Here is a 25,534-nt window from a genome sequence, read left to right on the forward strand (position 1 = left end):
CACCACCTTATGAGCCCATGACTTCCAATGGAAATGGTGTTCACCAGGGCAGGGCCTAGAAGACTCTTTATTAGTAATTATGGGGACAGGACTCTGGCTTATGTAGGCTGGACGGTTAGACCCAGCTGCTTTCCAATTCAGTACTAACACTCTGTGCCATTTGATTTTGCAACAAATTTAACAGACACCGCCTCTCATTTCAAAATCCCTTTTTATGTTTCAAAGCACTTTCACATATGCTAGTTTATATTAATTTTAGTTCAGTACTTGAAAAAAAAAAGTCCTTTCCCTAAGACAATTCTATAGAGTAGGCAGGGCAGGTATTATCACCTCCAGGTTACTGAAGAGAAAACTGAGGCAATCAGAAAATTATCTCCTTTAATGTTATGGATGAGTTGAGAAACCACATCTTTCTCTTGACTCACGGCCCCACTCCTCTTTCCTGTAACACCACACAATCTCTCCCTTGCTACCAGGGTTAGGAAATTGGTAGATTTGCCTATAGTGCCTGCTAGTTGCATTAAAACCAGCAATGCTTGGCACAGAGTGATAGTAAATACTGATAATGATATATCCTGCTGACTGCTCCCACTAACCTACACTCACTTGGTTAACATCAAGTAACCAATATGTCAACTCAGCTTCAAAATCAAGATTGACCAAACCATTTGGTTGACTTGAAAGGCCCAAGAGGCTGATAAATCTAGTTGGGGTTCTCAGTCAACATAATTGCCTTGTACCTGTGTCCCCATTGTCCCAGGAAGAAGCCCGTAAGTGAGGTTTCTGGGCCAGTTAAATAGTGAATGAGGTCCATATTGGGCTTAATGAAGCAGGGCTTTGTTACTTTTATCAAAGGAATTAACAGAGGAATTTCATATTTATTTTGCAGTGGCAGCAGATTAAGCACTTCAGCAATAATGTGGCAATTCACCAAAAGAGGTCTTAGTTAGGTGCTATCTGAAATCATGAAATTAAGTGGGAAAACATACACACGGAAAAGGTTTATATGTTTTAGAAAAATAAACCCAAATTTTAGATAAATGATCCTCTTCACAAAGCATACTAAACAAATGACATATTTTCATTGGCTGTTAGTGCCATTTACACACATGTATCATTTTCCGCATGCCAAGCCCTCCTCTGAGTGCCTCTCCTCAGAACTACCCCACGAAAGTCATTATAGGAGGAAACTGGAGGGTCAGCAATGTTAAGGTCATTTCCCCCAAGTCATACAGCCACCAAGTGGAAGCAACAGGATTTCAGCCCAGCTCTGATGACTCCCAAACACCATGCTTCACCATTACTTCTTCTTTCAAAACGTTGAAAGTATATACTCTTTTTATAAACAGGAAATAATGAAAGTTTCCTTATAATGGCATAATAAATCACTCCAGGAGATGTAGAGTTAACTTGGGAACAGCTGGAGGACAATGAGAGAAACTAGGCTGAATCTGACACATAACAACACACAAGAAGGGAGAAGCAAATGGGAAGGAATAAAGTCTGACAGAATCAATGTACCCACATTGCTAAGGAATTGTTGATCAAGGTGATCATGTTATGAATGCTTGAGATAATTTTCTTTTAGGCTACATAAAATCCAATCTCCAGAATTCACTCTATTCACCCCCTTAGCAAACAGTGATTGAGCACCTACATATGCAGGCACTGTTCTAAGCAGTATGATTACTGCAGTGACTCAAATAGACAAAAGTTCTGGGCTTGGCGGAGTTCACATAAGCTCCATGAGAACATGGGGTAGTAGAAAGGGAGCCTGAGTAGAAGATTTTGGTTTTGGTCCTGGCGAGATGGCCTTAAGCATATTACTTGAAATCTCTCTGAGTCTCAGTTTCCTCACTTCTAACTTGAGGATAATAATATCTGTTTTTATTATACCATCTTTTATTAGGAAAAATCGGAGTTTATATGTGGAAAAAAATTACTTATTCTTTGGTCTTGGAGAAACTGAGGTAGTTGATGAGGAATAAAAGTTTTGTCCTCATTATTAAATCGTTCAAAATATTTCACTCCATATTTTCCATGATCTAAGCTTTCTGGGTTTAATGTTAACCATGTGTAAGACTTGCAGGGTCAGGATAAGGTTATTCTCCCATACCTAGCCACCAATTTCAAAGTCTGTGTTACAGACTTACTATGCCATAATTATGAACATTTCCCCTTATTGTGGAAAGGGGTTGAATTTAAATTATATCTTAGTGATTATTTCATTTTAAAACTTGCAGAGAGAGAGATTATGCTTCTTGCCTGCTTTTTTAAGAAACAGATCTGTAGCAATCAATTATTTCTAAAGTATTTGGCAATTATTTTTCCTATGTTCTTCCGCAGCAGTATTATTTCATTGTGAGAACAAGGCAACAGCTAGGTGGAGATGGGCGTGTCATAACCCTACAGGAATGACCACTGCCTGACATGCAGCCTCACTTTTTTTAAAGCCTCACTTTGATTAAATCAAAGAAAGACTGTTGTTCCAGTCTCCTCCTAGCCCTTACCTCTTCAATGAGGCAGGGGTAGGGGGTGGGGGTGAGGGGGGCGCGCGGTGGTGTTGTGGGGAAAATGCAGAGGGGTTTCCAAGCCTGTTTTTATCAGCCCAGCAAATCAGAGTCCTGCTTTCTAAACAAAGAGGTGCCAACCTTGAGACTATGAAAGCCAACACAAGTCAGGTATTGTACACAAGTGCAAAGAATATAATTAGCAAAGTTATAGTCACAATGAGGAAATACCTCCTTGGGAAAGTTTCCACTTAACTCTGAGCAGGACTTAAATTACCATTGTGCTTAACAAGGCCTCTGTCTCTTGGCCAGTTCAGACCTTTAGATAGTCTAAGAATATTAGTGCCGTCCGCAAAACACAGAGGCACAAAACCTAATGCTGGATTTTTTTTTTAAATAACAGATGTGAAAAATGTGCAAATTGGGACACAGAAGCTATAATGTAAAAACGTAAGCATAGTCACGGAAACAATTAGTCAAGTGTTAGCTAAATTATTCTTTCTCCAAGCTCTTTCTTCCTCTTCTCTAGCCTTCCCTTTCCCATCTCTAAAGAGAATTTATAAAAAGAGAGACAAGAAAACCAAAACTTGGTACTCACTTCATCTCCAGAATCTCCTCCAGCTGTTTTCTCCTTTCTATCCGAAGGTTGGCCAAGTGTGCTTCTTTTTCAGCCAGGGATTGCTGCGTGGAGGCAAGGCGTGCCTTGGTGGCATCCAGTTCCTGTCTAGTCTTCTCCAGTGCATTCATCAGTTCCTCTATCTGAAAGGCACATGGAACTCAGTGTGTTATTTCTCTTCCATTCAAGCACAAGGTGTTCCTTGCTAGCCTGTGTTCTGACAGTAGACACAAAGGAATCATAGTCATCCTTGAATGGGCATTGCATCTTGGCATCCATTCTTTCTTTGTCACTGGTTAAAAATAAATATTTCAAATACAAGAAATGTCCAAATCTCTCCAAGGTCTTCATTCAATTGTATTGTCAATAACTTTTATAGAAACTAATATATTTATTAGAAGTGGAGAGAAAGTGGCTTGACCCAATTTCAACCTGTGTTTGGCAAAAATCTCAGATACTGCCTTCACAGTTGGCCGAAGGCAACACTCAAATGCATTTTGCCCGGCACAATATACTTTTGTGTGCAGGCCCCAGAGTATTCTGACAGGAAGTTACTCTACGTGTTTCAGATTCATTCATGTTTTAACCTATCAAAGCCTTGTTTGGCAAAAGCGATTTGATGTCCAAGGGGCCTCAGGGGCCCCCTCTCACCTCACCTCCCTTTTTCACATTCAGGAAGTAAGGTTTGGCCAAAGGTAAACAGAATTCTAGCCACAAAAGGTTCAAGTTTGGTTTGCCCCTGAAGTTTGAGAGGGTTCTAAACTTTAAATAAATGACATGTAACTTTTATAGGGTGCTAATACACCATAGAAATAAGCCAGACTATCAAATATCCAGGGTTTTCAGCCAGGTCCCAAAAAATTGGACCAGGGAGCCCCAAGGCACGGCCTTATCCTCCCCCAAACCATTGGAGGCTTTTAAAAGCCAACACACAACAAAGAGGGCTGGTGTTTATGGTTCTGTTCCAGAGACTTCCGTGGAGCAAGCTGGTGAAATGCCATCCCTTACATAGATGCATGCTGATTTAAAATCATGGTTTCAGGAAGTTTCTAGATTCCAAAGTTGATGTTTGGGTTTCTAAGTCACCCCTTCCAGCTGAACTTGGCAGAATGGGATCATCTGTCACTAAAGTCAACAGAAAACCCTTCAAAATGTGTCAATGACATGTTAAGTTCCAATTCATAAAGACTTTCTACACAATTTCTGCAGTTTTACATGGAATTTATTCAGAATAAGCATTATAGTTCACATCCAAAGTAAATTACAGGCTTTTAAGATTCATAAAACCCTACATTTTGCCCTGATAAAAAGAGGAAACTTGACGACCATGTAATGTAAATAAAAGCCAAAACCAAAAATGGTTTAAAAAGCAAGGAATATAAAGGCTAAATTATGAAAGTCACAGAAGCACACGTTTAATTGTAGCAAAAATTGCATTATTCTTTAACTTTAGAAATATACAAAATCTAAAATGCAATCATAAACTTCTTAGTTTCTCATGTAAGTTCATAGAATATCATAAATATGACTAGAAACCCTTCTACAAAGCAATACCATGAAGCTGAAGCAGAGGTGAGGGTTGGTGTTTTGTTTTGTTTTGTTTTGCCTTCTTTTTCCCTCTATTTTGATATCAGTGTTAAAAAAAATCAATATTATGGTCATTCCAAGTGTCAACTTAGATAGTCTGCTTGACCCTCCATATGGGATGGCCTATGTCCTCAGGACCCTGTTTCCTTTCATAAATTGTTCTTTATCCCAAGTGTATTACTGATCCCACAGCTGCATAAGAGTGTTCAGGATTCTCTCCTGCTAAATCTCTCTCTCATTAGTTGAGCTGACCTGTCTGCAATCTATGGACACAGCATGCCACTCAACTGGGTTTCCAAGTTCTTAGTTTACCTGCCACCTGACTGCTTGGGGCAGGCACCAACTAGTTTTATATTAACCCAATTTTAACAATTTTACTTTAGAGTAATTACTTTTAGACTACCCTGGTCATTTCAGCAATAACCACATGGAGAAAACCTGGGCACCTAAGAGAGATAATCCAGAGTTTTTACTGATAGAGATGCTGTTGGCTTCCAACATTAATAATTCCTAGTTTGAGGTGAGACTACTATTTTCCACACCTTGGAAGCAGAGTCTTCAAGTAGCTTCCCAGGCCAACGCCTTCCACTCCTCCTAATTCACCTGGCCAGTGGGGATTGCACACTGAGGACCACCTGGGGGCAGTGGCCTCAGATATACTGTTCTAGTCTTCACACAGCCACTGTTTCCATCTGTAACTTTGTGCAAATAATCACTTGACTCTTGAAGCCTCAGTTTTCTAGATGATGCCCATGGTACCTCCTGTGTTAAATGTTCTAGAGTTCTACAAACTGTTTCTTTTCCTATCAAAGCAAGAGCATTAAAAAGCAAAAAATGTTTTCCCTGCTGTGATGGTCATTAGGGTGATTCACAATATTCTAGTTCTCCTTTTTATAGGCACTTGGTAGGACCATACTTCTCCTCTTCCTTTAAGATGGGTGAGGCTTTGGCTAATAAAATCATTGTCATTTCAAGGGAAAAGAATTTAAATACTAGCAGTGAACTCCAACCTTCCCTTTTCCCTGCCATGGTAACTGCAGAAGCATGTTTCAGATGATGTCTCCTTCAGCCTCAATCCCTGAGTGACTATAATGAAGTTCAAGGGCAACCCACATCACATAAGCAAGGTACACACCTTTATTGGGCTACACCAGGAGATAAGGGGCTGTTACATCAGTGTCACCTGGCCTGTCTTAACTGGTCAACTGTTAACACTTCTTACCAAGTGCTCTATACCTGCCTCCATCTCCCTACCACCAGTCCCCTCTCATCAAGAGGAAAGTGTTTTTTATTTTTCTATCCCATGGAAAATATTCTTACAGGCCACTGGTACCTTCTTTCTTGCCATATGTCTTTTCTCAATATGTAGTTTGTACAGCTAAACAGTTTTCCAACTTCTTCCCCTCATTTGAAGTAACATTTTAACTGGCTATGTATATGTAGCTTGTGCCTTAAAATCTACCAGTGGCTCCATCAGTTTTGTCTGACACAAACACCTTTATCTCTTTCAGCTTCAGTTTCTTTATCTGGAAGCAGGAAATCATGCTGCTTATTCTATTAGATGTTTGTGGGCATTAAGTGAGATGATACAGCCTACACATCATTTATCTTCCATCTAACTGATATCAATAAAATAACATTTTTTCTTATAATAAGAATAATGTACACTCTAGAATCTAAAAGATACAGATACGAAAATTTTAATGTTTCTTTTTATTTAAGATTAAATAATAACATTCTTTTTAGTTATGATCACTTAAAATCCTACTACATGCAGATAAACACTTTTAATACTTTGTTGTAATTTCCCCATCTCTCTCTATATATGTGTGTGTGTATAATTGAGATGCTATATATAATTTTCTATACAATTTTCAATAAATGTATCATTGGGAAGTTTCCCTTGTTATTAAATAACCTCTCTGAAACACAGTTTGATGGGTGAGTGGGACTGTATCCATTCCCCATTTTCCTAAAAGCCAACCCTTCCCTTGGGTCCTTGGAAGCTCTCCTTAGATTGGGAACCTATTTCCCCTGTTTCTTTTGCAAATTCTTCATCTCCCTGCATAACTGGAACCTTCCCCTAATGACTCTGTCCCACAGACATTTTCCTCATCCATGTGGATCCTCAGGAGGAGGACTGAGGTTTGTCTCCACAGTTCTCACCTCTATTCTGGTACCTTTGGAAACTTTATCTTCTTTTATTCACTTGACGTCTTTCACATATACCCAACCACCTGTCCATCATTTCCATTTGGGTGTCATAGCATCACTTTAAATTCAGGATGATCAAAAGCCAGCTCATAATCCTTGGATACCTGTCTAAACCAAATCCTTACCACCCATCCATACCCACCCAACATGCCACTCCCTCACTCATCCACCATTTGGTCCAATGCCCTGACCTTTTATCAGTCATTCACGTTTAAAACCACAGAATCATATTTGTCTCTTCCCTCTCTCTCCTGTTTATTTTCTATTCATCATTGTGTCTTATAGCTCTATTTTGGAAACACTTCTCAGCCTCATTATCTCTTTCTATCATTACTTTTAATGCTTCAAGCTTGGATCCCTTCCCCTCCCACATTTCTGATAGGGTTGAAAATAACTGTGTATGTGTGCATGGGTGTGTGTTTTGTCTCTAGTTCTCTCTCAGCCAGGTCTGTGCCTAGATTTTAGGAAATGGAATTAACAAAGGGGTAGCAAAGTGAACCTACACAACTGAGTGCAAAAGTATAGGACTTTGAAGGGCAGGCTATAATGACGGTTATAATAAAAAGTGGAACATAAAAGTGAGAAAAGAAAGGGGAATAATAAGCCTGAAGACTGGGGACACAGAGGTTTTGTTTTGTTTTAAGGTTGCAATAAGAGAACTGAGAAGAAGAGGAAAAGAGAAGGGGAAAAACTTGCTAGGGGTTATTCTTGGGGCCCCTTCAATGTTTTTACAAAGACACAAATTGAAGGTTAGACTTCCCTTTTGATTTTTTTCAGATGTTTTGACTATGTATCTTTGAAGTAGACCCTGTGGATCTAGAATTAAAAGATGTCCCACAGGATTTATTGTTACAACTTATCTTCCTACTGCCAGGAAAACATGCCTAAACCACCAATATTTTGTGAAAAATATCACTGGCCTGGTTCCAACATCTCAAGGGGCTCCTGATTACCCACAGTAGTGGTCTTCAAACTGTGTTCCCTAGTGCAACAGAGGTTCCACAAAGGCATCTGGGGCTGATAAACAGATCAGTGGAAAGGAAGAAGTATGAATCAGCAGAGATCCTTGTCCACCATCTCACACCCAAAGGGAGTAGTTCTACTTTTGTTTTATATGTAGCATTCCACTTATGATTTAATCTGAATTTTTTAAATTTTAAGTATTTTGGAATACCAAGAGTGGTTGAAAGCATGGATTATGAAACCAGACTACATTAATAATAACTACTTTATCACTTATTAATTATAGAACCTTGGGAAAGTGCCTGAGTTTCCTCATCTATAATAATAGTACCTCTCATAACAGTTACTACAAGTACTAAGTAAAGAAACACAAGTAAAGCTCTTGGTGCAGGGACTGGCAAATATGAAAACAGTACATTCTTAGAAAAGAGCACAGCACAGTGGTTACAAACAGAACTTAAGAGCTAGGCTACCATTTACTACCTGTGTCATTCTGAGTCAGTTATAAAAGCTTTCTGAGCCTCAGGTTTCTCACTTGTGATGTGTGAACTTAACTCAAAGGGTTTTTGGGAAGATTCAGTGAGTTCACATGTGTGATGCTCTAAGAACAATGCCTAGTAGCTGGTGTCATAAAAGTGACAGCTCTTATTAATACAGTGCCTAGTAAGTATTCAACCCATTTTATGTTTGCTTATTACTGAATTCAAGATTTTGCCTTTGCTATCACCTACCCTCAACCACACACACACACACACACACACACACACACACACACCCTAAACTGTCCTATACTAATCTCTCCAATTACCAAAATCGCCTATCTTTTAAGGCTCTGCCAGGGCCCTGGCCTCCTTCACAGACACAGTGATTTAAAAACTAGAGCTCTGAAAAGAGGCAGACCTGGATCAAGTTTTGGCTCCACCAATAGGATCTCTTTGACCTTAGGCCAATCTACCTAATGCTTCCTCAACTTTGTTGCACAGTTGAATCCTTTAGAAAATGTTTTAAAATCTTGGTGCCATGGTCACACTTCTACCAACTAAATCAAAATGTTTGACAGCAGAAGTTAGACACCAGTATTTTATTAAAGATGCAGATGATTCCAAAGTGATGCCAAAGTGCAGCCTTGTCTGGGAACCCTGGATATTACTGACCTCTCTCTTAGCCTGCAGGTCATCCCTGATAAAATAGGGAGGAGACAGAAGCTACCACACAGGATTGGCACATGAGAATGAAGGGAGGTAATATGATGTAAAGCATCCAACCCTCTCTGACAGACACCCTGGAAGTATCCAGTGAGTGACAGTTACCATTGTCCCTAGTATGGGTTTCTAGACACATTACTTTCACCCAAGTGCCTTCAGTTCTTCCCTGACTTTCTAGCACCTAATCAAATACTACTTCATGTTTCTGCACAACTATTTCATGTGAATGTTTAGTTGCTACAACTGGATTGTAATCCCCAGAGGGCAAGGACCACGTCTCCGTCCTCTTTGTAGAAGGCCCTTCAGCCCCTGACACAGAACCAGTATCCACACTCAATAAATACCTGAGGAATGAGAGGAAGGGAAATGCAAAGATGTGATTCTGAAACACCCTCCTTTGACCCACTTAGTGCAATGATGGATGAAGTGTAGGTCCGAACTTGATACTTTCCTACCCCATAAATCAGTGGTCCCCTTGCCATCCTCACCAAACGCCCTTCAAGTTCTTGCTCTCTGTTTGCCTCAAGCACCTTCTCTTTGCTATGGAGACGAGAGGGCTCAGTTACTTAGCTCCTGAATGGATAAAGCCCCTATGCTCACTGCCACCTCAGCAGCCACCAAGAGCATCCAGGAACCTGCAGGTTTGAGGATGGCACAATAAAAATGCCCCAAGCTTTGAGCTGGGATAGAAGCAAGCAACTTTAAATCCTGCTCTGCATTCTACCTGCTCTGCCTGGGACCTAGGAAATTTGCAGTCCTTCCTTCCTTCATTCTATCACCTCGCCTCACTGGGAGTCTGCTATGTGCCAGGCCCTCGCTGGACACAAGCAATAGGCTTATCTTCAGAAGCTGACTGCCTTGACAGCCAAGCTTGAATCAGACAACTGTTTCATTACAATTGTGATTTTTAAAAAAAACTATTAAAGAAAGTACTGAATGATGATCAAGAGTTAAACTAGAGCCAATCCTGCCCTAGGCCTCATGGCCTGTCTCCCTGAAGAGGCAAGTGGGAGTGGCCTGCTGAAGAGGAGGGGGGAAAAGTGTGCTAGTGGACCCTGGCTGGGATGCCCTGTGGTCCTGTTCATTAAGGAACTGTTACTTGAAGAATTACAATGATTATGAGCCAATAAATGCTTTTGAAAAGTCCAGCAGGAAAGCAACCCATGTGTCTCAATTCAACACAGCATTTGCTACTTTTAGAAGCACTTGTCTTGTATTTTATTCCTGAAATGCCAACCTTGATGAAAACAGAAGAATTCACAGCAACCTCAGAAGTCTTCTATAAAACTCAACATGTTCCATTTAAAAAAATTTCTTCAAAAGTCCACAAATATGGCAAAACTGGAATTCTGATCCTATATCCAGAAAGCTAAGATTACATTTTAAAATATGCATTGGTTTGGTGTTACATATCTAGAACATAATAATGAAAGGTTTCTTCAAACTAGATCTCCACTTGGCGTCACCAATTAAAACAAAACAAAACAAACCCCTAAGTAACTGTGTGCCATTCCTGATCTTACTAGTCATTCCACATGGCAGGTCATAAAAACTGTCTTATAAAATGGTTAAGTTACTAGGACTATTCAACTGGATTTGAATAATTCATAACTTTGTACACTTTTAAGAATAATGAAGCTATCAAATGAATTTCTAAAGAGTCTAGTGCTCATGCCCAGCTCTAGAGAAACTGTCGGAACATTTAAAGTGAACAGTAGAGCCTTTAAACAATAAAATAAAAACTCTGTTTAAGACCTTAAATCATTAACATGTGTCGACTTAAACTTACACATACATTTGTGTTGTTTAACTAAATATTTGAAAACCAGCTTCTCTCTCAGTTATCTGCCAAGAGCCCCGCTCCTGGTTCTGTGTGTCTCTTCCTGACACGTGGCAACATTCAGTACTTTTCAAGAGGCTCACTTGGCAAGAACAGTTCTTTAAATGTTTTGATAAAACAATTTTTTTTCTTAAATTATATGTCAGTATTGAGTTAGCGTCTATTTTGTATTAACGATTTGGAATTTTAAACATCTTTTAAAACCATATTTTAAAAATACACAGGCTCTTCTGCCTTTCCTGTCATCAACTATCCTAGTTTTCTGTCTTCACTACATCCTGAGTGCAAGAGGATAGTAGTTTTCAGTTTGCACCAGAACACAGAGCCAGTGAAATCTCTGTATCCCAGGTTACAGTGAAAGTGGAATGTGAATTGGTCTTGTGGGAATAGCTGGGACTTGGCCCAGCTCTGCTCTGGGCACAGAGAAGGTCACTCTAAGATCAGAAGGTAAAGATAAATGCTGAAACCCTCCCTCTTCAACAGCAACAAATTCTTAGGGAGTGATGCTGTGGACCCAAGGATCTATTAAAAGGAAGACTACTAATCTTATTTTTCCAATTACTCTTATCTGACATTTCTATCTCCACCTCCCTCCCACCTCCCCACTGCTGCCTTAGAGTGACACCTTTTGGAAAAGGTAGAAAATGAAAATCCCCAGACTGGTTTTTGCCTAGACCTGGCCACCCTCAAGGTTCTGTCTGGGATTTGTTTTCTCCTCACTGAAGTTTAAACATCTAGGAGCTTTGCTTCAATGTATCACCTCTGATCCTTTAACTGCAAACAAATACCCTCATCAGATGAGTGTGTTTTGGGTTGAGCTCTTCGATTTTGACTACATTTTAAATTCCTCCAATTCTCCCTACTCTTCCGAGGCTTACTAACAAAGTGTTATACCATAATAAAGGATGGGTGGAGAAGAAATGTGTCAACTACATACATTCCAACTTGACAGATTCCGCATTGGAGTACAGATGAATCACCGTTTCTCCAGAAGGCCCCTGAGCACTCTTCATTCCAGGTTGAATTTGGCTCAGTGGAACCTCCCCAAGAAAAAGGTTGTGGATGTGTTTCTGTTTGTTTGGTGTAGGTGCTTCTTGAGCAACTGGGAAGTATTCTTTCTTTAAGTGTGCACAGTTCTTCAGCATAGCAAAGAGCTCGTCTTTTCCCTAACAGAGTCTCACATTCTTGAGAAGCAGTATAGAGAGCACCTAATTGCGTGGACTCTGAAGCCAGAGGGCTTAGGTCCCAACCAGGATCCAGCCATATGCTGACCCTGAGTAAGGTACTTGAGCTCTCTGTACATCAGTGTCTTTCTCTGTAAAGTATGGATAATAGATGTACCTCCTGAGGTCCTTGTAAAGAACACGTGAGTTATAATAGTACATGCTTGGCACACAGTAAGAACAGAGTGGCCTGTAATCATTAACAGTGACATTAGTTTAAACAGCAGCTTTTAGTTTTCAGCCTATTAGAGGATGAGAAAGCAAGACAAAGGGCTAAATTTCCATTTTCTTACATTTTCAGAAAGACGTAACGTTTTTCATCTTCAATGGAATGTGCTAAATTCCAAACACAATTATAAAGGAACTCATGAAGATATTAGAGCAACATCATTCCTGCTATGATGACAAGGTCCTAATTTGCACTTTCCAGTACACATGCCACTAACTACACATGGCTATAGAGCACTGGAAATGTGACTGGTACAACTGATGAACTGAATTTTTAATGTTATTTAATCTCAATTAATTAAAATTTAAATATAAATATCCCTATGTCTAGTAGCTGCTGGATTGAAAAGAGGCAGAGCATCCAAGTTTTACAACTTTATTGTCCAATGGTCGTGTTCTGAAATTATTTCAATCTTTGTAGAAAGTTTACCTTTTTTAAATATATCAGAAAAACTTTTAAATTCCTTTAAATTCAGTATAACTGATGAATTAGCATTTGATCTAGTACTTTTACTTCAGGAATTTATTTTAAGGATATAAGGGATATGCCCAGAGGAGTTTATTCTAAGGATATAATAAACATGTTCATCACAGTGTTGTTTACAAAAATCAGAATAAAAATTATGCATGTATGTATATACATATATATAGATAGATAGATATATAAACACAAGAACATACACATACAAACATACATATATGTGCCCTCACATTCCAAAGAAATGAGTTAAGTAAATTATAATGTGTGTGTATGTGTTGCAAAGAAATTGGATAATAAATAGGCATCCAGTTTTTGACATGTTGGTCAGACATTAAGCACTAAGTAGAAAGATTTAATGTAAAAGAAAGACATTCATGAAATCCTAAGGGAGAAAAGCAGCTTAGTAAATGATAAATACAATATAATACTAACTGTGTGTGGATTTTTAAATGAACAGTCTTAGGGAAAAAAAAAAGACTAGAAGGAAAGGCATCAAAATATTCATGACAGGGCTTTTTTTAGGCTTAGAGGTTTCAGGTAACCTATTATATTTTTCTTTGTACTTTTTGCTGCAAATATGAATTATTAACAGAAGAGTAGTTTTTTTAAAACTGCAACCAAGGAAGGTATAGAAAGTATTTCTGCTCCCTTGGAAAAATTAGTTGCTGGTACCCCATTACCTCCAAACAGCAATAAAGTAGAACTCCAGAGCAGGGAGGGGCCCTCTGCTGGCAGTTATGGTGGCAACTACTGTCAGCCAAAATGACCTTAAGACAGGCCACACTTTCTAAGCATGGTTTCTTTGCCCCTGACAGTCACTTAGATTTATGTTGATTATAATCCGGGTTCACCAGGGAGTACCTGAGTGTTAGTGACTCCAGAGCTGTCAACAGCCATTCCTGCCACCTCCACCCTGCCCCACAATGTGCTTGAATGTTGCTCATTTCAACTTGTTCCCTAATAAAGTTCGTATGGGTTTTAAAGTCCAGTTTCGTGGCTTGCTTGCTTATTTTGGTTTGTGCTTACTCAGCATTTTATAATTTTATTAATTTTATTATTGTTTTGATTCCACAACACTCAAAATAATTTGGCAGATCCTACAAAATCATAACTACTTGTCCATGCCACTTGGCCACCTCTGTTAACGTGGTCTATTCATTCCCATTCAACAAATCAGGGCAGTATTCTCAAATGGGCCTTCTTTCTTGTAAAGCAAGAATCAGCCGAGGCAACTTCAAAGAGGAACAATGAAAAAAGGAGGATTCTTTTACTCTGAATTCTCCTGCTTGCTTGCCTCTGCAGGAGATACTTGTTGATGAGAACACAATTCAATCAGGGCAAATCAAGCTGACTCCAAGCCCTCGTCTCATCTCCTCAGGATCCTTGCATCACAGTTCCATCTATATGAACCATAGGTAGTGGCCTCCCTGTATGTCATCTTAGTCGTAAATATATGGAATCAAATGCTTCCTTGATTGGGCACATTGGACCCAGCATCTTCTCAAACACACAGTAGATGGCCAATAGATAATTCCAGGTTGGATGTAAGGAGATGGCTTACTACTTACCAGGATGTGATTCTGATTATTGAGTACAAATGTAATGTGTCAACTGTTAGAGGGAACTACATATACTGAGAGGATCTGGGAGGAAACTCTGGGCCATGAGTCCCTCAACAGCAAGGAGAGACCATGGCTCACTCTCCTCAGTACACCCAGGCCTGAACACAACAGATCAGGTCTGAAGTCCCTGTATCCTTAACATTCCTAGGGACATCTTATATTACTTGTCACACAGACCCCTCAAATCTTTAAAGCCACGGTCCTGGGGATTATGACATCATGCCTCATATCACATGAGTTATATCCCATCATATCCACAGTTCCAGGGACTATACAGGTTGCATACTCCAGAGAAAGGAAATCTTGAGGATCATCTCACAATTCTGCCAACTATAGCTTTCTTTACATATTGATCATAAAACAAAATGGGCACAATAACAAAATACTTTCCACTGTTTAGTTCCCTTTTTAAAGATATAAAATTGCATTTCAAAATATATTGGCCAAATATAGCAGAACTTCCTCAACTTGATAAAAAGTAGATATTAAAAAAAAAAATCTAAAGCTACCAATTGTGAAAGACTAAATGCTTTCCCTCTAAGATCAGGAGCAAAACAAGGATATACGCTTTCACTCTTATTTAGTGGGATATCTGAAGTTCTAGACACTTCAATAAAGCAAGAAAAATTTAAAAAGACATAAAAATTTAAAAGGAATTATTAAAATGTACCTATATGCAGATGATATAACTGTCTATGTAGAAAATCCTAAGGAATCTACAAAAGAAAAAACCACCTAGAAACCAATAACTGCGTTCAGTGAAGTTGCTGGATACAAGATCAACACACAAAAATCAACTGCATTTCTGTAAATTAATAATGAACATGTGGAAACCAAAATTAAAAACTAGATACAATTTACAACCACTCCAAAAAATGAAATTTTTAAGCATAAACTTAAAATATGTACAGGATCTGTGCATTGAAATTTATAAAATTCTGGTAAAAGAAATCAAAGAAGATTTAAATAATGAAGAGACATGGAGTATTCATGGATGACAAGACTAAACATAGTAAAGATGGCAATATTTCCCAGATTAATCTATAGATTTAATATAATTTCTATCTAAATCTCAGCAAGTTTTTCTGTAGAGATAGAGAAGCTTATTCTAAAATGCATATGGAAAGGCACAGGTCCTATAATAGTCGAAACAATCCTGACAAAGAAAAACAAAATGGAAGGAATCACTCTACCCAGTATTAAGACTGACTATATAGTTATAGTAACCAAAACAGTGTGATATTAGCAGAAGGACAGCCACATAGATCAGTAGAACAGAATAGAGAACACAGAAATAGATATACTGTGATATTATAACTTATAGATAAATGTTTAAGTGATGCGTGACAAAAGAATGAAACAATTCAATGGAGCAAAGATAGACTTTTCAACAAATAGTGCTGAGCAATTAGACATCCATAGACAAGAACAAGAAAAGACCTAAACCTTATACCTTTTATGAAAACAAACTGGATCATGAATTTAGTATAAAACATAAAACTATAAACCTTTCACGGAAAAAAAACTTGAAAAAATCTGAATCTAAGGCTAAGTAATGAGTCCTTAGAATTAAGACCAAAATTACAATCCATAAAAATACGTGATGGGAAACTGGACTTCATCAAAATTGAAAAATATTTGCTCCATGAAAGACCTTGTTAGGTAGATAAAAAGACAAGCTATAGACTGGGAGAAAATATTTGCAAAACACATATCTGACAGATAATCAGTATGAGGCTATATAAAGAACTCTCAAAACTCAACAGTAAAATTTCTAAAACAATTAGAAAATAGACAAAAAGCATGAGCAGGCATTTTTGCTGAAGAGAACATATAAACAGCAAATAAGCACATGGAAAAAAGTTCTGTATCTTTAGCCACTGGAGAACTACAAATTAAAACCACAGTGAAACATCATTACACACCTATCTGAATGGCTAAAATGAAAAGTAATGACAATGTCAAATGCTGGCTAATATACAGAAAAACTGGATCCCTCATAAATTGCTGGTAGGAATGTAAAACGGTGCAACTGGTCTGGAAAACAATCTGGCAGTTTGGATTTGTTTCTATAAAACTCTACCTGCAACTACTATATGACCCAGAAGCTGCACTCTTTCCATCATTTATCTCAGAAAAATGGAAACATTTCACACAAAAACCTGTACACATGAATGCTCATAACAACTTTATTCACAATAGCCCAAAGCCGGAAACAACCCAGATGTCCTTCACCTGGTGAATGGTTAAACAAACTGAAGGTCATCCATACCATGGAGCACTACTCTGCAATGCAAAAGAACAAAGTACTGATATACCCAACAACTTGGAGGAATTGTCAGTGAATTATGCTATTGAAAAAAGCCAACCCCTGAAGGTTACATCCTCTTTGATTCCATTTAAGTAGTTTTCTTAAAATGACAAAATTATAGAAATGGAGAACAGACCTGTGGTTGTCAGGGGTAAGAGACAGGTACTGGGGAGGAGTTGAGCACTGTTAGAAAAGGCAACATGAAGGATCCTTGGGGTGCTGGGACTGTTCTGTATCTTGGCTGTATCACTGTCAATGCACTGGTTGTGACAGTATACTTTAGTTTTGCAAGCTGTTATCATTGGGGAGAATTGGTGAAGGGTACACAAGATCTCTATTATTTCTTAAAACTGTAGATGAAGCTATGAATATTTTAAAATGAAAGGTTTAAATTCTTAAAAATTAAAGAACATGCCACATATATTAGGCATCTACTGCAGGAAAAGGACAGCCAGGACAAATGCTGAGGGAGAAGAAGGGTGATGCTCACATAAGGTCAGTGAAGACACTCCCAACCTCTTGAGGAAGAATCCTCCCCAAAATGTTATAGCTAGAAGGATTTCAGCAGACAATTTTCATGCTGTAAATGCCTGCCATTTCCAAGAGCAACTACGTACAGAGATAAAACCATCAGCATTCAAATCAATGGCTTGACACCTATTGAATTAGGATGTGAAACTGACTTCCTCAAGAGTCAAGTGATGAAAATATTATAATTGTAGTCCCCTTTTTATAAAACAAACAAATCACCACACATACACACAATAGAGCATTTTTAAGTGCCATGTTCAACAACAGCTACTAGTGCATCATCGGCTAACCCATAAAGGCCACTGGCAGGTACTGGTTTCCTTATAAGTATAACCCAGGTAAGGAAAAAAATCATAGTAAAGCTTCATTATCCTCTAAATACATCCTCCAGACTGCTGGCTTGGTTAGCTTCTCAGTGGGAGGAAAGCAAAAACCAGACATGAAGTGCCAGAATAAAACTTCCGCTTCAATTTCTCCTTTATTGAAAATATTTTATAGTGGCTTTATGTTGACCCTGTGGCTTCAGGAGAAGAAAATGCGTCCCTGGGCACAGCATCCCCCACAGCAATTTGGTTTCCTTCTCTCAGAGTGATTACTGCTACATGGAAAAAAACCAATCCTTAATTGGTTAAATTTTGGGGAAATTGCTTCATAAAAAGACCTCGAACAAAGATGCCCACCCAAATAGTCAGTTCTCCTTACATCCAAAGTGAATGGTGATGAGTATGAGACACCACATAAGCAAGGCTGACAGACTGAACCTCGCTGTACTTTCAAGCTGAATAGAGGGTTTATCTGCTTTTCTTCCATCTCCAAATGGAGTAAGTATCCACTCGATCACAACAGCAGATCCACTAAATTCTGCCTCTCCTCCAGTCGTAGCAGCCATTGGTGAGCTGCTCAACATCCTCCTTGCACTCCAGGGAACAAGACTTTACTTTCTGGCTGTCTAGCTGAACTAATGAGAGTGGGGTTATGACACTGGGCTCCCAGGACCAGTTACTCTGCTTCTCACCGGGATCTGCACCAGAGATTGTCTCCCAACCCCTGCTAAGGGCTGTGTATTGGTCCCTAAGGGAGCCAGGCAGAGAGTGGGTGGACGGCAAGGGTCAAATCCAGTCCACTTCTATAAAAACAACCAAAGAACATATCCTGCCGAGCATAATTTTCATGCTTTAAAACAGCAACTTTTGTTTTTCCCAATTACCCTGACTCATGACAGCATTCACTGTTGGTCTGAGCAGAGAAAAAGAAAACTACTCTAACCTTAATATGTGACACTATTCTTCAAAACTGCACAACTGTGAGGAAGAGTTCTGTGTTAGATGGTACAATTTATACCATTATATACTATTAAATGCCAGGCTTCACCAAATACTCGTATTATGCTTTGAAGGTAGATGTCTATGTTTTCTCCAAAAGATATTTTCTACAGCTGATGCCTTTGATCTCTATTTTCAAAATGAGTGATTTTTTTCCTAGTAGTTCTTTTCAGATCAAAAAAAAATTCACCCATTTTTCATTACTAATATGAGATTATAGCCTAGTCCTATATAAAGTGATTAAACATAACCCTGAATCAAACATACTCTCAAGACAAACCTAAGTGAAACATTGGATTCCTTGCTCGAATGTCAAATATTCACTCAAGGATTTGATTGCCTCAGTTGGGACTTTCTCTCCCTTTTACCACTTCTCAAATATTTAAATTACTCTGTTTAAAAATATTTCCCCTTATTTCTCTTCTCTTTTCTTTAAGAATTAATACTGTTGTAACTAGCTACCAGGAAATCATGGTATCTGGACTTCAAGAGAAGAAATACATAAAATAACTGGGTATTTAAAATAACTAGTGAGTATACATATATGGAAATGAATACCCCATTTTGACGGGTCACACTCAGTAACCTTAGAGGCGCCTCTCTCTGGGCAATAGTTCCTTTTGGATGAAAAACAATTAGGCTGTGTAATGTTGTGCTGAATCCCTTCAGATAAACTGTGCGCACACAGCCGGACCACTCTCGTGCTGGCTCTGAGGCCAGGGCTGTCAGGCCCACTTCTCTGGTTAATGTCAGTAGCACTATGTATAAAAGGTGACTCCAGTGTGTACAAATGTTGATCTTTAGAGAAGTCATGCCTAGACTCACACACACATCCACTCTTTCGTCCACTGGGTCAATGGCAGGAATAGAGGGTGACCCTGCAAGGGGCTTGCCAAGAGCAGAGTCTTATTTGTCAGGTTCTTTGGCCCCAGGGACTTCACTGCCTGAGATTAATCCATAATCCTGTTTTGTGTTTAAAAATTTCAGGTTCTAAAAGCCTGGCCTATGAGACTGTTTCTGAGGCGACAGGGAAATGTTCTAATACATGATAATAAATTAAGTGCCAGTGCAAGTAAGCACCAAAAAGAAAGGAACCGTGTGGAGTAGGTGGCACAAAATGTTTGCCCTTGTCCCAAATCATTTCTTTAAGGTTCCAAAATAGATACCAAAAACATATTTTAATGGCTGGAATACCTGTAGGTTAAAAAAAACAAAGTTGAAGCCATCTATGGTTTTTCTACTTGCTGCACAAGTTAAGCAAAATAAAGATGCCCTCTGATCGAAAACACAGCTGAGGTTCTAAAGAAATACAATATTCGCTGATGTGACTTCCAAGCTAAATTTCATCTGAATTCCAAATAGTAAGAAAAGCTTCGTCTCAGCTCTAAACAATCCTATTTTTATTACATCAAAATCGTTTCTTCCCTTGCCAACCTCATTCTACCCCTTTTTGCTACAAAGTTAATGTCCAGAAAGCTTCCTTTTACAATTCTAGCAGATCTGACCAAAAAAGCAGGAATCCCCAACGCTGTAGAAACCATCAGGAACATGTTCTCAACTGGATGATTCTAAAAAGTGTTAATTCACTCCACTCTACAGTGAAGACAGAGAACATGTGGGGGTACACAGCTCTGAATGAGATGGCAACGTGAACTCCTCAGCACTCATGACCACCCAGGTGTGGGCAGAGACAGCTGGCCTGGTGGCATCTTCTGCTTTGATTCAGAGAGAAGAAAAAGCATGACAGCTAATGATACAAATTCCTGTTTCAATTTGTGACTCAGTCTGTGTTTACAGTCATCCCCACTAGGGTTTAACTTACAATGTTTGGCAAAATGGCTGACCTCTTCAAAGGCAAAGGTGAGCATGGAAAGAGCATTTTCTACCCAGATGCAACCCTTCTAATCTAATAGAAGAAGCTCCAGTTTCCAAATGTGAAAAAAGGGAGACCAGTTAACAAGTTTGTGGCTCAGTCTGGTGCTGCATGTGGGGTGTAAGGTGTGTGTGTGTGTGTGTGAGCACGCGCGTGCATGTAGCATTCCTCCTGCCTACTCCCACCAGAAAGTATCTGCAAAAGAACCAGTGGCTGAAGTGGCTGCCATGTCACCTGTATGGCTGGGAAGAAAAAAACAAAGGGTCTTTGCTTGCTGGATTTATTAATGGGCTAATAGCTTTTATATGAGAAAAGTGGTTCAAAAACATGAAAGAGCTGGCAGTGGGTAAAGAAAAAAATATAGGACTCAGAATCAAGAAAGATCCAGGTTCAAATCCTGGTCACTTGTTGCTGTATGTCTCTGGCCAAGGTGCCCAACCTGTGACTTCTCAACTGGATTTGAGATTACATGCCCTGCCACATAGGGGGTTGTGGGGATTACATGAGGTTTCTGGGTAAATGTCCAGCAGAGCATTAAGCATGTAGTGAGCGCTCAAGACACTGCCATGATCTGTATTATCATTATTGTTTACATGTTGAATTGGGGAAAACGGTTCAGAGTTCTGTGCCTCTGATGTAATATGTATTCTGGAAGCATTTAATATAAGGGAGTTAGAGAATTTACTTCCCTGCCCATCCCATAGCTTTCTGTGTGTTGGGAGAGATCCATCAGTATAAAATAGGATGAAACACAAGTGTTGAGATTAGGTAGAAGACTGCTCAAGTCCCTTCTCTGTCACTTACCAGCTGTGTGACCTTGAGTAAACCACTTACACTCTCTGGGCTTCTGCATTTGTAGATTGGAGATAATCATATACTTCACACAGGGTTGTAGCGAGGCCTGGCGATTGAAATGTCTGTGAAGCACTCAGCCCTGTGCCCTGTTCTTATTAAGCACTTGATAGATGATAAGGATTGTTCACTAAAATCAACAATAAGTAGGACAGAATTCCATCTCTACTACAGAAGAGGCGTAAGCAGAGGGTTAGAGGCATAAACAGGAGGAAATGATACATTCTGAAAAGCAAGACAAAGGGAGGAGAAGCTGCTACGGAGGGGAAGCTGCTCGGAAGTGATAGCATGTAAACAACGTCTTAAAATGAGGTCACAAACCCAAACACTGGCAGAGCAAAGCAGTTATCATCAAGGAGTGATGCTGGCCAGGGAGGGAAAATGCTTCCTAGTGGCCACTAATTTCTACCAGGGAAAACTGCAGGTTCCATGAAGCCAGATCCTCTTATAAAAAGAAGAAAAGCTATCTGAATTTTTCTCATTATATCTGACTTTTTCAAATAATACCTCAATTAAAAAGAAGACTTATCCGAATTCATACAAGGCATTTGTGGAGCACATCTGGATCGCTGGCTACTAGTTTTGACCCCTAATTTTAAAGGATGGGTAGAATTTTGTTAAGCAGAGATGGTGAGGAGAGCACTCCAGTAAGGAAATAGTACAGGTGAAGACAAGGGAGGCAAGAAAGTCCAGGAAGTGTTTGGAAAGAATACTACTCCAGAGGGTTGAAAGGGAGAAGATGAGGAACAGAAGGGTCAGGAAACAAAGAACAGTTGGAGAAGGCTTTCAGAGAGAGGAATGGGCCAGGCTGACAGAGTAAATCCGGCAATGCTGACATGAAAAAGGAAGGACTTTGAAATGCCAGAAGGACAGCAAGCCTACCAGATCTCTCTCTTCCCCTCTGTGGGCCTCAGTTTCCCCCTTTTAAAGTGAGCTCCTGAGTTAGATGAGCTCTAAGCCCCCTTCCAGCCCTTTCCGCACCATTCAGGAGCACTGCAGTTCCCCTTCCCAGGATACCATGTTCAGCTTCTGTGCTCCAGGATGTGGAGGGTGTCACTCTAGCTCATCAGCAGGAGGAAAAGGAGTCAAGGTCTATTCCAGGGACCATCTTTACTAGCCATATAAGATACGCTGACCTGAGCAAAGCAGAGGGAACCAGAAACCTTAAGCATAGACTTGATCTCTAGATGAAGCATCAGCTCAAATAATAACACAATCAACTTCACTGAATACATTTTAGGCCAGACTCTGGTCTATTTACTGAACAAAATTATCCATTGAATGATGCAGGCCTATTATTATTTTCATGTTACAGGCCAGGCATAGAATGGTTAAATAGGCCCAAGGTCAAATAACTAGAAATTGCAGGACCAGCAGCTAGGCCAGGTAGTCTATCTGACCCAGAACCCTCAGTCCCAGCCATTCTCCCTTCTAGAGTCTTTAAAATTTGTATTTTGGTTCTGTGTTCCTTTCACAATAGTGCCAAAATAACCACGAATGTTCCTTGGCTGTAAGTGCACCTAGAAAGGCTGAGGACTAGGGTTCCCTCTTCTGCTCCAAAGGGTGGCCCAGGGTTTGAGTCCTGGGGCATTTTGTACAACTCTTGACATATAGGAGAGGTAAAAGGTCTTTGTTGCCAAAAACTTGGATTCTTAGTCTAAGGAGTCAAACTGTCAGAATGAACCTGGATGAGTGAGGAGCTGCTGGATTTGGACTCTACCTCGGGTGGCTAAAGAGGTGGTGGATTTCACAGATGACGGGGGCCTGCATCACTCCTGCCAAGCATCTCCCCAGAGAGGGGAGACAATGAGCCTAGGACAAAAAGCTAAGGGAGAGGGTTCAGCAGCCATGGGAAGGAGTGTGTTAGCAACTGTTACTTGGCATGGACCCTGAGCATCCCAGAGGCAGCTACCTGGACAGAAGGCCAGAGGCCTTGCCTCAAGAACTCTGGTAAATAAACCTTGGGGTTCTTATAAGAATGCTGAAGGAGAAAGAAGGACCCCCATTATGTCTGAAGTTCGATTTTTCTGGCAACCTAATGGGGAGGGGAGTTATGACCTAACATTAATTTGACTTAAAAAAAAAGTTTTTGCACTCAAATATTATTGGGTTAATTTGGACAATTATAATGATGTATGCAGGAAAATATTTATATTGAGAAAACTTCATATGTTTGAGGAATACTGTCCATCTGATTATGGAAAGCTTTCTCTCTTGTATACATATACACTATGTATTCTGATTTTTTTCTCTTTACATACTCTATTTTTAGGTTAAATCAATGGGTAGCCTATAAGACAAATGTAAAATTCTATTTTGAAAAACATTAACATATATAGCTATACATAGACACATAAATATTTTATTCTATTCGCACTTGAGAAACCAAATATTCTAAGTTCTAATATGAATACTCAATAATTAATTAACTAGTAGGTGTTAATACTAATTAACAATTACATAGCATTTACCCTGTGCCAGGCACTGATCTAAGTTGTGTGTGAATAATTGTTTATAATCTCATTTATTTCTTACAACACTCTTTTGAGTTATCATTTCTATTTTATAGATGGGAAAATTGAGGCACACAAAGGTTAAGTAATTCGCCCTGAGTCACAGAGCTAATAAATGCCAGAGCTGTGATTTGAACCCGGGTGTCAGGCTGCAGAGTCTGTGACGACTTCTAGAGTACTTTCCTTCCTCACATCTGTTCTAAGGATTGAAGGTATAACATTTAGCATGTTTCAATTTCTCTATAAATTCATTCATTAATTCAACAAAATTATGCCTGGCACTATGCCAGGTATGAGGGATTCAGTCCCTGTACCCATGGTATTCACAGTCCAGCAAGGAACTTCCTTGGAACTTCCTCTCTTCCTCCTTTCATCCCTCCCTTCTTCTTTCACTCTTTCAGTCCCAAGGAAGTTACCCACGTGAACAGACTTCATTTCACAACTTTATCAAAAAAACTCACATACACATATCCTGGTGATGTAGCTGAATCTAATACACAGTTTAATAGGTCTAAAAGAAAGCTAAATTTGCAAATTTAGGAAAGCAAGTCACAAATATTGATCTCCCAACCCAAAGACAGCAGGATGTGGTCTGATTAAAAATAAACCCAAACTGTCAAGACATGTAGCAATGAAATCTAGGAAGGCTTGAGAGATAACATTTGTCACTATTAAGAGATTTTTTTTTTTGCACTCATAGTTCATGAGCTGAGTGTGGTTCATAAACATTCTGGGGTTGGAGGCCTGTCTAAATGTAATATTCTTATAAGGGAAAGAGCACTGACTTCATCACAAGGCAGGCCCTGCTGGTAGACTAAGACTGGAATGTGCAGATAATTATCTTTAAGGCCAGTCAACGGCTATATGTCTCCTATAATATCACCTTTAAGATCAAGCCAAGACATTCCAGTCTGAATCAAAGTTTATTTGTGAAAGGATTTAACACTTTTAGATCCCATATTGGTTGGAGGACCACCAATTTCCATTCCCAAATATCCAATTTCTTCAATTTCACAGAGCATGAATGAAATTTCAGGTTCCCACATGTGGAGGGAAAATTTTAAGACACTAAAATTCCTTTTCTTCAACGAGGTGAATTTTTTTGCTAACGCCTCCACAAAATAAAATCAGCACTAGGGACTAAAAGTAGAAAATACCATAAGTCATAATGCTACATTCATGTAGATGTGACCAGATTTTCAGGTAATTCTAGCTGAATGGTCTCCCTTGTTTCCCTCAAACTTGAAAGGTCAAAGGAGCAATTTGCTTGTGGGTCCTCTTTATAGACCACAGACAGGAGAAAGAATAGGCCTTCTACCAGCAAAAACACAGTATTTAAAGGGATACACAGACATCCAAAGAAAGCAACAGAGTCAAATGGACCCCCATATGTTAGAATAATCTATTGGAGGGAATCAGTTAATCTAGAAGACTGTATAAGGTCCTTCATTGATGGTGTTAAGGAATGATCAGATATCCTTTCTGAAGAACTAGTGTAAACTGGCTTAAACTAGACCAGGGTTGGCATAGCATGTAGTGTGTAGTGAAAAGTGATAGTATTCACCGGGGAGGAAAGAGATAAGCAGTCTCAGAGGAGATATCCCAGAGCCCAATATTTCAGCCCTGCAAAGTTAATTGATAAT

The 25,534-nt window shown here is 39.3% G+C and overlaps 1 protein-coding gene across 5 annotated transcripts in view; it reads right to left on the reverse strand.

The window, feature by feature from the left end:
* ERC2 (ELKS/RAB6-interacting/CAST family member 2) overlaps positions 1-25,534 on the reverse strand; it is an 874,625-nt gene that overhangs the window by 348,903 nt on the left and 500,188 nt on the right. For all 5 annotated transcript variants that reach the window (XM_072941512.1, XM_072941513.1, XM_072941511.1 and 2 more), the window contains exon 15: positions 3,109-3,269. In XM_072941512.1, coding sequence (XP_072797613.1) covers positions 3,109-3,269 — 161 coding nt within the window. The remainder of the gene's footprint in view (positions 1-3,108; positions 3,270-25,534) is intronic.

The sequence above is a fragment of the Vicugna pacos genome, chromosome 17 (assembly GCF_048564905.1).
Source record: "Vicugna pacos chromosome 17, VicPac4, whole genome shotgun sequence".
Taxonomy (NCBI): Eukaryota; Metazoa; Chordata; class Mammalia; order Artiodactyla; family Camelidae; genus Vicugna; species Vicugna pacos.